The 13,584-nt window shown below is 45.6% G+C and overlaps 1 protein-coding gene across 1 annotated transcript; it reads right to left on the minus strand.

The window, feature by feature from the left end:
* Window positions 1-915: 915 nt before the first annotated feature.
* On the minus strand, window positions 916-13,564 carry RBM18 (RNA binding motif protein 18). The gene is made up of 5 exons (XM_075772574.1): window positions 13,452-13,564; window positions 7,274-7,400; window positions 5,974-6,060; window positions 4,042-4,127; window positions 916-2,675 (listed from the first exon to the last, which is right to left on the minus strand). The coding sequence occupies exons 1-5, from the start codon at window positions 13,562-13,564 to the stop codon at window positions 2,516-2,518; spliced, it is 573 nt and encodes a 190-aa protein (XP_075628689.1). The 3' UTR covers window positions 916-2,515.
* Between the last annotated feature and the right edge of the window lie 20 nt (window positions 13,565-13,584).

Genomic DNA, 13,584 nt, shown 5'->3' on the forward strand with positions numbered 1-13,584 from the left:
CTTTGTCCTTGGCATCCCACCTCGTCCCCAAGGGTTTGCTGGAAATACAGGGGAAGCAAATAAACGCTAAGGGGACAGGACCATATGCCACGGGTAAGAAACAGCCCAAGGCTCCTCCTCAGGGCAGCCAGGTGCCAAGCCCAGCTCTCTTTCCCACCAGCCTGCCAACCTCCGTACTCACAGCGTCAGCCAGCCGCATCCTCCACCAAAGCGATGCCACGCTTCCCAGTGCTTTCCGAACCTACGGTACAACAGTTGGTATGCAAAACCCCAGAGCTGACACTCAGAAGAAACGTTACTGAGCATTTACCTCCTCCCAGCTCCAGGGTTAGAAACTCTGGTTTTGCCGCGCTATTGCCACCGGCTGCCGGAGAAGCACGGGGCCTTCGGGAAGCCGCAGCGTTCCTGGGAAGTGCAGGCAGCACGAGTGCCTGCCAGGCTGGCGGCAGTGGGAATGACCAACACAAACACCGACCTGCAATAAGGCTCCCCCAGGTCTGAGTCTGGCCCAACGACAGACAAGGCACTTCTGTTAGTGACTGTAGTAGTGCAAAAAAAAAAAAAAAATTAAAAAAAAAAAAAAAAGACTGATGCTATTGTACCCAGATTTGTATCAGTGGACTTCAGCTGATGCCAAGCATTTACCACCCTCACTTCCTGCTTGCCACCCTCACTTTCCTGGAGGAAAACATGCATTTTAAATGTTTATTTAGAGCCATAAGAATTTCAACAAATTGTATTTAAATATAAATAATATCAAGGTATGTTCTGACGGGAACACAACCACATACCCGATTTGAATTTAGGTATTTTCTAATCCCTAATAGAAACAGAATTGACTGCTGTTCTAAATAACACAGATACAGATCTGGAAGACTACAAACGTTAGACCACGCAAGAACAAAACACAGGCTGTTCACAGAGGAATGTAAACGGGTGTTATTGACATTCAAAAGGGTACAAACTCCCAGTGATACTACTTTTCTCTTTGCTCAGGTACCCAAAAACTAGAAAGCAATATTTAACAGCACGAGACCCACTGTTGAACAATTCAGGCTTTTAACAATCCATCCCTCATCACACAGACACACAGCTCCGTTCCAGCTGCTCGGTTCAGAAGCAGGAAGCGTGCTCTGCTTGGAGGTAGGTGTGCCACTGCAGGAATACAAACCTTACTTTGCTATGGCAGTGAGCAACACCTGTGTACAGAAACCAGGGCTGCTTAAAAATTACTGTCCTCCTCTTGAGACCACTGTTAACCAGCTCGGGGAAGCAATTTGAGTGACTGACAAGGTAAAGATTCACTCTAGAAAGGACTAGAGAGCAGATATCGACAAAATCAGACCAGCGTCTCCCAGCCCCGAGCACACACGTTCTCCAATACCTCCCTTGCACATGCAGTCACAGCACTGTGTGCACTAAGGCAAAAACACTGCCAATGTTTTTTCCTCAGATTTCTATTTCGCAGACAACATTTAGGGAGAAGAACGTGCTGCAGATGAAACGGTTGAAGTGAAATGCCATCTGTTAGGCTTGCAAGTTAAGCACCTGGTACAGGTAACCCTCAGCACACAGTAGAGCCATTTCACCACAAACGCTTGTGCCACTTTACACCAAGAGGCAACTGAGTACCTTTACCAGCCAGTGAAAACCAGGAGCTGGACCGGCTGATGGGCAAACGCTGAGGTCACGTGCTTGACAGATGTCTCTGAGGCTGCAGCACTGTTCTCACGCTGTCACATCTGGTTTATGAAGATCTACCACTGAAGGGGATTACTGAACACAAACATCAGATATGCCACTGCTGCGCTCTGAAGCTTACGGCACAGCGCAGACCTCAGCGGTGTGTAAATACCCCGATTCCTACACGGAGGCACATACCTACAGCCTAAATGACACTGAAAAACCCGTGCTGTGTCATGACTTATCTTAAGATTACCATCTCATAAACTAATATCTGAAAGTTTGCAACTCAAAACACAAAATAAATTTGCTTTGGTGCATATAAAATATTGCATGCACAGTTACTAGAAGTGTTGCAAAAATCTATTTAAAATGAGTTTTATTGAGATGAAAAAGTTTTCCATGGTAACTACAGAATGTTAATCAAAACCAAGTGCTTCCCCGCCATTAAAAACATGAATCGGAATACTTTTTGTTCAAAAATACTTTAAAAAGTAATCAGTTAAATGGAGTATTTTTGGATGTGCTTTACTCCATACACTGGTTACTGTTTCTAATCTTGCTAATGAATGCGCACTAACGAGAGGTTGTCTGCGTGTTCATCAGAGGCTTTGAAGGGAATCTACTTTTCTGAACAGCGTTCAGCTGCGAGGCTGCGCTGGCAGCAAGGAGCATTCAGCAGACCACCTAAGGTGCTACAAAACACTGTGCCATGTACAGCGGTGCTGTGCTCAGGTGGTGGTTTCCTTCTCACTCTACAAAGTACAAAAGCATTGGAGGACTCCAGGTATACAAAGCAGTGTTTCTTTACACCGTTATCCATTCATAAGCATCATCTTCTAGATTTCCAGGCAGCTCTGGAATAAGGAGTAGTCCTTTTCTTATCTGGTGGTTTGAAGTAAGAATAAACAGGCGCTGCTGGGTATTCCGCATCTGGATTTTCTGCCATCATTTTCAGCTTGGCTTCAATGGCCTTGATTTTTGCACTGACACTGGAAAGAGGAAAAGCAGGAGAGAAAGTGAGCTTGATCTTAGCATGGAATCAGACTACAGAAATCCAGAGATTTTGTTGACATGTGAATACTTAGTCACACGAGGAGAGGCTAGCCAGCCCCCACCGCTGCATTCACAAGCAGCGTGAAGTTGGGAGGCAGGAATCTACTGCTTAGAGCCCACGCTATTTCAATTCAATCCTCAGCATGGATTTGCTTAGGAAAGGTCCTCCAAGATATATCACAGCACCACAAAATAACGGTCCTTGCACCTACTCAGCACTTTGAGGACACTGAGCGAGACAAGTACACAACAAGGCTTCCTACTTCATGTATAATGATGTCATTTAAAGAGGTCTGAGCATGTGCAGCAGAGCACAGCTCAGACAAGGCTGCTTGAAACAGCAGAGAAATGAAAGCCAGACTTCCTCCCAGCTACAAGACCGCTCAGGCTGGGAAAACCCCAGACTCTAATTAGGTCAGGAAGAAACATTATTTCAGCATTAGCAGGGTTTATCCCAAAGGGAGAAGCTATCCTAGGTTACACCCCAAATTTCTGGGACTTTTGTTATTCACTATTCTCCACTGGGTATGGACCGAGGAATGTTTCTTTCTCTGCTATGGCTTCTTGCAGCATCCATCCTCACTCAAACAACTCCTTTGTGCCACTGACGTAGCTAACAATCTGCATGACTCAAGTCTCCCTGCTCATTACTTTCTAGTGTGTCACTTCTGAATTCCAAGCTCATTTTATCTGTATGCAAATTCATTATCCCCAGTCCTAGTTCCTTATAGGGTTCCACTGACAGAACACAGAAGTAAAATCACATATCCTTTCAATCAAACTGTGAATTGGCGAAGCAGCACCACACAGTAAACAGAGAGGCTGGAGAATTTAACCACATCCCACAGAGAAGACCTACCACCCCTAACACTGGTGGTGGTGGGGGTAATACCTCTGATTTTGTTTTAATCTTTTAGCACCACAATAGAAATTTTTGCTCATAAGCATTTTGCTTAATCAAGTTAATACAGTACAAAACCTCTCACTGAATTCATATGAAAAAGGGCAAAGCACATTCTGTCCAAATGAGCTGGAATGTTACACGTTCCCAATTTCCCCTCCTTTCCTCTTTTCCTTCCTGCTGCCCTAGTCACTTCACGTGTTAAAAATTGAACTTTGAGTCTGAAGCGTCCCATATCAATGACTTTGCAGCATGCTCCCCTTCTTAAAACAGCTTTTCTGCCATGTTAGATTTTTAGCACAAACACAATGCCACCAACTCTAGATCTTACTGAAATGGAAGAAGTTAGTTCCCCACCACTCCCACAGTCTGATCACCTCTTGCCCACCCCATTCCCCTACCTTAAGTTAGACTGGGGCGGCTCCGTGCTGGAGGATGGCTCCAGACTGATTGGAAGGATCTTCTCATTTTTATTGTGATCATACCTCTGCGAACAAGAGAGCAAGGATTGAAGTCAGCTGGAGTTACGAACAAAGAAGCATCTGGCCACAGATACACTTTAATGCTGGATTAACATCACCTCCGATTTTGTTAAGCTTTTGCTAGGAATGATTTCGATGGCCAAACACTGAAACAAATTTCAACCATAGTATTTGTTTAGTACCAAAACAGAACATAGACTCTGATACTGAACACTTATATACATTGCACTATGGATCCTTAAACCTTACCCTGTCTTATCACTTCTTGTTCCCCTCTATATAAGGCATAAAGACAGTAAATTTTTAAGGTAACTACTGTACCGTATTACTACGGTCTTTATACAGACACTGTGCAGAGTCAGAAGGTAACCCAAGCACGTGGCTGCACAGAATTGTGCGGTGCTGGAGAAGGGGGAAAAAAAAAAAAAAAAAAAAAAGACCAGTTAGGAACCACCTCCTTTCTGTAGAAAGCAGCTTGTGAGTCTGTCATCTCTGCGGGCAATGGGCCTCTTGAACTATTCGCAGTGTTCTGCTTCCTTATTTCGCTTGGCACAAAGTCAGGTTTGTTTTCAGCAGAGCTGCTCAGACCAACAGTGTCTGGTAAGCCTTGGCCACTCATCTTAAAAACCACTTAGCATGATGCTGGTAGTGTCTAAAATAAACGCTTGTTACAATAAGCCAAAGTTTTGTGTTGTTAAATCTTTCCATTCATGGATTAGAAATGCCTATGCAAACTAAACTGATTATTTATGCACGTTCTTCACCATACCCTGAACAGCCAAGCACTGAGCTACCCTGCTGAACTCCCAGCTGAGCGGACACTCGCTCCTCTGGCTGAAACTCCTTTTATGGCCTGATCATTCCTCAGGCATCCGGAAGCACGTGGCTTCTTTAGCTCTAGTAGCTACGAGCTAAAGAAATGGAGACTGCATTTGCACGAGCTTGAATACGCTGACAAGAACCTGGAGCTCTTGAAGCCAATAATTAAAACAACGTGGTCTCCTTTAATGAAGATACCCATTTCTTTTTTTTTTTTTTTTTAGCATCCAGAACACATGTACTAGTATACTTGATAAGAGAAAGGGTAGAAAGCTGCTTGTAGGAAAATCCACACATGCTAAAAGCAAACTACCCAAAGGAAAATAGCAACAAGCAGCTTCCCCTCTACCTCCCCAAATCCATTTATCTGCAAAGAAGTTATTCAAATAATTTGCTTTATCAAATACCAGATAGTAAATAACTGCAGGAGAAACAAGACAAGAATTTTAAAAAAATTAAACCAAAGATGTTCCAGAAGCTACTGCCTAAGTTAATATTAAAAACTTGATGGATTATGTGACAGAGTAAGCGATAAAAGGATATTTATCTCAGATGTGAAATATGTTGCTTTAAAGTTAGAAGTAATTAGAGCTGCTGCCACGTAAGCGCTTTCAGAAATGGAACAAAGTAACAAAGTACTTGGTAATTGGGAATTTCCATGCAGGTCCTATCCAAAAAGGAAGCAAAACCACAAAGGGAAGGATTCAAACTTTCAGCCACGCACTCACCAAGTTTGGGAAAAGTTAAGACATGGACATTTACAGAAGTAATCTGTTCACACCGCTCTGATCAGAAACTCCCTTACAAAGAACGTCAGGTTAAATGGCCTGTTCTTACTCACAGCTAATCCAGCACAGTTTGGGTAGACAAGAGAAGTGGTAGATTGTTAATACCCTCTCTGTGAGTGTTATTTCCTAGGACAGACTGAAATTACCTTGCCAGGCTAAGACAGCCTTGGTAAGAATTGTTCCTTAAAGTTTTTCAATTTTGCAAATTAAAAGCAAATCTTATTTACAACAAGAAGGAGCTTACCTTGACTTGTGCATGTGCCCACCGCACCACCAATTTCTTGGAAAGGGCTAGCTTCCCATTGAGACATTGGATCGCCTTTTCTGCTTCCTGCACAGGAAGACAGTTCAATAAACAAACCAAGGCTTTAGTCAAAACCAACTCAGATGTAAAAAGCCTTTTTTCTTTGTTAATCAGTCTTCTGTAAGTACAGCTAACTGACAGCAAAGAAAGTTTATCCCATTGTATCCCAGTCCAGGAATATCTTTGGAAGACTCCAACGTCTGAGTAAGCAGACTTATCAGTCTTATTGGTTTATTCTTCCACTTGTTTGGGGGGAGGAAATGGGGAACGTGATCAGGAGTTTTGAAAACAGCAAACAGAGGCCACTGGAACAGCATTCTGAAGGAGGTTTATGCTACAGGAGTTTCTCTAGAAGATACTGTGACTTGTTACAGCGATTACATGTGTTTCATTAACACCAATCTATGCTTATTCCAGACCCTGCTCACGCGCACTGGGGACTTTATCCACCTTGGTCCTGGTCTAGGCTCAGCAGCAGAATCTCAGTTTTGGGACACTCCATAAAACTTGATTCACAGCAGTTGGAAGTTGCAAGCTGTTCCACCTTGCTGTGAATTCTAGAGCTAACAGACTGTGTCAGGGCTCTTGTGACATCCTTACCGGCAACTGTACAGCAAAAAGATGAGGTCATATAACCACAAGCAATCTCCAAATGCCATTCTTCCTAATTTTTGAATAATTCTAGCAGAACTATGACAAAATAACTACAACTCTGATGTTGCAGGTGAGCATGACTTGAAATTTTGATTTGTAACAAGAGCTAAACCCCCAAATGGACAGCCAGGGGCAGTTCACTCCAGGATGCTGCAGATGTGTCACATATATATGGCAGCATCGCACAAGTTAGTGTTTGTGCATTCATGAAGCCAAAAGAAAACCTAGGAGTATTTCAGAGCAGTTCTGGATTTCAGGCTGATCCAAAGCTCCATGTGGATCACAGCATCTCCATGATACAAGTCCAGTAGCTCACTACAAGAGTGGACCAAAGAACTGGCCCTTTCCAATTAGCATCAGAAAGCAGCATTCAGGAAAAGACAGCACAGGAGAAAGGAAATCACTGTTGCGACTTCCAGGAGCAGTCACAGAGCGGCCGTCATGGAGTGGAGCTGTTAGAGTCTGTGGGTTTGTGTAGACAAGGTATTTAATTTATCCATTCCTGTTTTAGCTTTACATTGACATAAAAAATGATGGGGAAAGAAGCCAGTCATTTAAATCAGAATTTTAGGTAAAAGCAACATACCTGTTTGGTTTCAAAGTTCACAAAACAGTAACCCCTCGGCTGCCCCTCCAGAGCACCAGACTTGTGAAAGAGAAAGTCAAATTGCTTTACTTTGCCAAACTTCTGAAGGAGTTTGAGAAGGTGGTATCTGAAGGGGAGAGAAGACATTTACGACACCTTTCACCACTTTGAAAGTGAGGAGATAGAGATGAACCCCCCAACACACACATATTTCAAACATAAGCAGTTCAGTTGTGTCATACGTGTATTCCCAAACACCCTCAGAGGTGGGTACCCCGTACAGCAACCCCTCAGCACCCATAGCTCTGAGCTGCCCTGCGTGATCAGCGACTGCTCCAAAACCCCGAGGCACACAGCTTCCCTCCCAGCGGTGCCAGCTGAAGGGCATGCAGAAGATCTGTTAATAGTCAGCTTTTGGACAACTATGCAATGGCTCCCTGGGGGTCTGAGAAGGTTTTGCCTCCTGCCTCTCTAAATCACACCTGCTTTCAAGCATGAAGATCATGTCTCCCCTTCCCTAGCCCTGATGTGACCGCCTGAAGCTCCATCCCCTGTATTCCTCTCCCTGCAAAAGCAGCCCCAGCCCATAGTTCAGAGCACCCTGCATCCCTCAAGATCCCTATTCTTGCTGCCCTTCCCCCCGTACAAGCACTGCCAGTCCATCCCTTCCTTGTGCCACACAGTATCAGCGCACTGACGAGGACGTGGCCATACAGAAATGCAGCCACTCTCCCACTTGCCTGGCAGAGCCAGGGAAGCAGGAAGACAGAGGAATAAGCAGAACAAACTGCGATCAGGAATTTAAAAAAAAAAAAAAGCAGTAGACAGACCTCAGTATCATCCAGGCCAAATCTGCCAGTGCTTCTGGCTCAGACAGCTTTTCAGCGACACACACATGAAAATCAGACACTTATTTAGCCAATTATCTTCCTGCCATCCAGTGGGGAGTGTGCTGTTTTCAATAAAATTGGGAAAAATCTGTCTGCTTAGTATCTAGTGCACTGAGCAACTTAAAATAAGGAGCACATTTGTTGTACAGGCCACATCTAATCCTGAAAGTTCTTTGCAGCTTTTCTGGTTCCCTGGATCAAAGTGTTTAGTAACACCAGCTGATCTAGAAGGAAAATGACACCTGTTACTATTTCACTGCCTGACCCCATCCCTAGAGTTTAAGAATCGTCTAAGGGTTTAATAAGGGCGTCTTAGTCAGGACTCATCTGATCAGTTCTACAGCATTTGTTAGCAAGCCACATAGTTTAAGCCCAGTTTTCAGCCTGCAAGATAACACTCAGCGCTCTGAAAGCCTACCAGGATAACTCAACGTGCACATGGACCACCAGGCACCGGATGAAACCTTGCGCATCCAGACAGAATGACCAGTAGTGGCCCAAGATGGCCAAATGCATCAGGCAACTTTAGGGATAGTCCAAATGGGAAAGGCAGATAACATTTTTCCTAATAAAGCCCGATAGGATGTTTGAGAAGGGCCATAGCCCTTTGTTAAGCTTCAGGAGCCACGCAAGAAAGTTCCAGGAATGTGAGTCATCTCACAGGATGGGTCACGGTGGACATTCAGGATATGCACTTTTAAAGAGGTGAAGGTGCAGCAAGTGTTCAGACGAGCAGTGCAGAAGGGCCAAGCGATCTCCCAGGGGAATAAACACATTGTCATTGATTATGGAAGGCTTCCTACATCCTTTGGAATACAGATGAAGCAATGTGGTCTTCCAAGAGGCCTACAAACCCTCAGTCTCTGCTCAGAAGGCAAGGGAGACAGAAAAGCAAGAGCAGGGGGGGGAAAAAAAAAAAAAAAAAGCAGCTGGTTACACAGTAGCCAAGTTTCACCATCACACCTCAAGCTACCAACAGTCACAGATGTACAAGTAAAAACAGTAACTTTGCAGACATGTGATATATATAAAACCCCACATGTTGAACTTTCGGAGACTCCAAAATATGTAAATGCACCTCAGGTTTGTTTCTGTAACCATAGTGCTACAAAAAGCACTTGCAATTCCAGCAGTATGGAAATAAAGTCCTTACCACTAGAATGCTGTTCTGCTTTTGGCAATTACAGAGGCAGTGGAAGGGCATTCGATTCTCATGCGTTCTGTTTAGCAAACCCAAAACCCCTGCAGGTGCCTCACTAAAAGGAATACTTTGTGGGGTGGGGTTTTTTTTCTGAGGATCTCCGCATTCAAATAACACTTTTGCAGCAGCATAGTGGTAGTTGGTCCTTTAAAACAAATTTCATTAAGAGTCTGGACACAACTTATGTAATCTATTTTATTTAGACTCTTTAGACCGTGGATGATGCAAATGCTGTTTTCCAACTACCCGTGCAATTTTTACAACTGCAGGTCACCTACTCTCCATGGAACAGCTCAGAACTGAAGCCTTGTATAACTAAAAGTTTCAGGCTGTGATTATGATTTGTTATTGTTCACACAGTGACGGCATTAACAGTAACTTGACAAGTTGTTCTCCAAGCCGAGAGGACTTCAGTACTGAAGGAAGATCTGCCATGGAAAAACCTGAAGCTTTAAAAAAAAAACAAAACAAGGGAGAACACGTAAAAAGCTTTACTATGGCAATGGCTTGGGTAATCCAGACTTTGGAAGTTATTCGCACAGATGTGGCCCTGCCGTGCTGTACAGATCACCGCAGCCAACCTCAATTTCCACTTCCTGTCATCTGATGTGAATGCAAGACAAACCAGCAGCTCCCCCATTTCCTTTTCCTCCGCTCTTCCTCCTGGCACCCCGAGCGCTATTCAAACACAGGCAAGGCTTCCTCTGAACAATGCTGTCCCAAGGATACCGCGAAGGTACCGGGCCACATGCGAAACCTATTATTGCGAAGAATTTTGCCCCACTGGGAGTCAGTAGGAGTCTGTAACAACAACTTATGCACACATTGTTTTCTAGGTGAGACTCATCAAGATGGGATCCTAGACAAGCAGCACAACAGCCAAGGAAGTTGAACACCCGCTACTTCATACCTATGGAAAATGAATGGTCATTCAAAGGCTACTGGAAACTAGATAATATGTACGTGTAACTGTAGAGCTGGAAATTAAATTCTGTCTGTCCAAAGTGTTGAAAAGTCTCACAAAGCTTTACAAACAGGAATGGGCAGGGGAGGCAGTCCTACTCTGCTTGCCACATGGGAGACGTAACTGAAGTACAAGGTTTTTTCCCCCACAGGATGGGAGCGCTGAGAGGCGATGTGAACAAACAGCTGTGCCACAGCACATCTCCTACCCACTGCACAGCTGGGGGACAAACGCTGCACCAGGCAGTGCTCACAGTGACGGTGAGAGGACTCCACGGCTTCCTTGCTCAGTGATACCAAACCAGAACCGACCATCTGCTGCCCTCCTTGTGCACTGCCATGGCAGGCCCCACAGCAGGGATCGCTCAGCATCACAAGTGCCTGGAGAAGATGTTCCACATCACAAACAGCTGCGTGGTCCTACAGTGGCAGCTCACCTCCTTCCAGCTGCTAAGAATACACTCAGCAGACTCCTAATACTATCTTCTTCCACAGGCAGAACAATCCTCTAAGGATGCTGGATAAGAGAAGAGAAGCAACCCAAACAAACATTACTGGTAAGGAGGAATGCCCACCAGAAGACCCACCATACCCTAGTACGCAGGGTACGTCAGTGTTCAAGATCCTTTGAGACTCCCATTTGAGTCACAGTTGCTCGGTACATGCAGTAACCTCCCATAAGCCATCAACTTGCATGCTGTAATTTGTGGGCAGCCCTACGTTTATAAATTCCTATTACTGCAACTCGTGCTTAAATGTGTACGTTACCTATTAACTCCCCAGCGCTTGATTGCAGCTATAGGTTGCTCTCTAAATGGAAGTCTTGGATTAATTCAAGACTTTCTGAACTCATTTCTGCTCAAGAAAGTCACAACCAGTTATTAACCCTGCCAACAACTCAATCAACTTTACTCCGTCTTAAACAAATCTAACATAGAAATTGCAGGGGCAACCCTTTAAAATCAGATAAAGGCAGCAAATGAAGCAGCAGCTATTTAGTTTTCAGGTGTGTGTTTTGAGTCATGTGATTAGTAACTTCCACAGGGATAAATCAGATGAGCAAGTATGAGCAGAGATGCAAGCCCTTGGGATAAGAAAGTAAGGGTCAAGATGATTTATAGAAACTTACTGACTTGACATAGAACTGCACTCTTTCTCTCTACACTGAGAATGTGTTAAAAGGAACTTCCTCTTTTTTATTCACAAGGAAATGGAGATTACGATATAGTTTGCAGGAGAGAATAGCCACTTTTAAAGCAAAACCAAAACCAAGACGCAGAATTATAAAGCCTGAAATAAGCAACAAGCACTGTTATTCATCACTGGGCAAACTTTACACATTTAGCAGCATAGAAGCACTCTAGGTTTGATGATGCTGGAGAATGAAGCCCCTTGCCCACAGCCAAGACACGGTCCCCAGCAGCGAGGGTACCAGGGCAGCTGTGCCCCACGCCCAGGCTGCTGAATTCACGCAGCTGCAAGAGGTTACTCGAAAAGAAACAGCCTGCTCCTGCAAGAAGCTGACTGAAACCCATAAAACTCATTTCACCTAAGCTATGAAAACAGTAAATTTTGCCATATAAAGCTATTACTTGTCTGGCCTAGATACAGAGGAAGAACCTAGACTAAAAGGGTCTTTAAAAACACCGCTAACGATCACCCTGGGAAGTGAAGGATCTAATGCATTTACAAACGCCCACTATTCTTCCCCTCACAGTAACCCAGTTCCCCGAATCTTTAAGGACCCAGCAAATCAACGTGTTCAAGAACTCCTATATCTAGTTTTACGTGGTCAGTGAATGTGGACAAACCAGAGTAACATAGCTGTGGGATAAAAATGGTAATTAATGCAGAAACCACCCAAAGCTGAATGGCTGAAAAGCACAATGCATTAATGATTCCATTTAGAGGCTATTAGAAATCTGCTCTGTTAAGATGAACCACATTTAGAATAAAAACCTAGCACCTGCACACACACAAAAAGAAGCAGGAAGAAAAAGTATTCCATGACAGACATATACAATAGTTAATCAAAAATGCTTGTTTCTTAGAAGTGTATAAACCCCAAATTGTTTTGGTTCGTGGTTTTTCTTTTTTTTTTTTTAATACGACCTACTGATTACTCAGCACACTATCCAAATATTGGACAGCAAGGCATATTTCCTTGACAATTGAGCTGTTCAAATATTATGTTTGCTCAGAAGATAATTGTCTGTACTCTGGAGAAAACACGAAATGCATATACACACGTGTTTCATTTGTGCACTTATCCACCATACGCAGCCAGTCACGACGTTACTACACAGCTACTCAAGTAACTCCTCTTGTAACTGAAATCCCCCTGCTGACACCAGCAAAGTAACAAAATGAGCCTCCTGGTCACCCTGAGCATCCAAAACCTAGTATTCTAACATTTCCCTAATTTAGGAAACAAAGATATTTTTAATTCCTGGGCTTCCAGCCTGAGCACTGGCTCAGCAGACCAGCGTTACGTGGTAGCTAAGCGCCCGTCTCCGAGGCCCTTGGTCCGTGGGGCCAGCGCAGCCCTGGAGACACCCCCACACCCCCCACACCCACTTCAGCCCGAGCTGACACCAGGCCGCCCACGCAGGGCCGTGGGAGCCGGGACCAGCTGGCAAACCTGCTGGAGGGGGTGACCGTGCCCCCCTCACTGCGGGGCAGAGGCAAGAACGGGATGTGCTACGTCAGCCTGCGCTGCCCTCCCGGCACGGGGGCACCCCCAGACCGGGTCCCCCGGACTGTCACCCGTCCCGCACCCGGGCGAGCCCCCCGGCACCGCAGGGTGGAGAGCGCTCGGACCTAACGCCGGGCCCTCGGGGTCAGCAAGGGCCGGGGAGCGGAGATGTGGCACGGCCGGGGGGTGGGGGGGTAACGGGGTGCGGTACCGCTGCCGGGGGCGGGGTGGCGGGAGGGAGGCGGCGCCCCTGAGGGATTGGGGGGGGGGGGGGGGGGGGGGGGGGGGCCCGCTGCCGGGGGGTACCGGGAGGTGGTACCGGGAGGTGGTACCGGGAGGTGGTACCGGGAGGTGGTACCGGGAGGTGGTACCGGGAGGTGGTACCGGGAGGTGGTACCGGGAGGTGGTACCGCGTAGCCAGTGACTCACTCGGTGATCTTGGGGTCGAGGTTGCCGATCCAGAGGCGGTGCCCGTCCTGCAGGGCGCCCTCGGAGAGGATGGAGGCGTTCTCCAGCGGCAGCGTCTGGCGACCCGGCTCCATGGCTCTGCGGAGGGCACCAG

The sequence above is a fragment of the Balearica regulorum genome, chromosome 20 (genome assembly GCF_011004875.1).
Source record: "Balearica regulorum gibbericeps isolate bBalReg1 chromosome 20, bBalReg1.pri, whole genome shotgun sequence".
Classification (NCBI taxonomy): Eukaryota; Metazoa; Chordata; class Aves; order Gruiformes; family Gruidae; genus Balearica; species Balearica regulorum.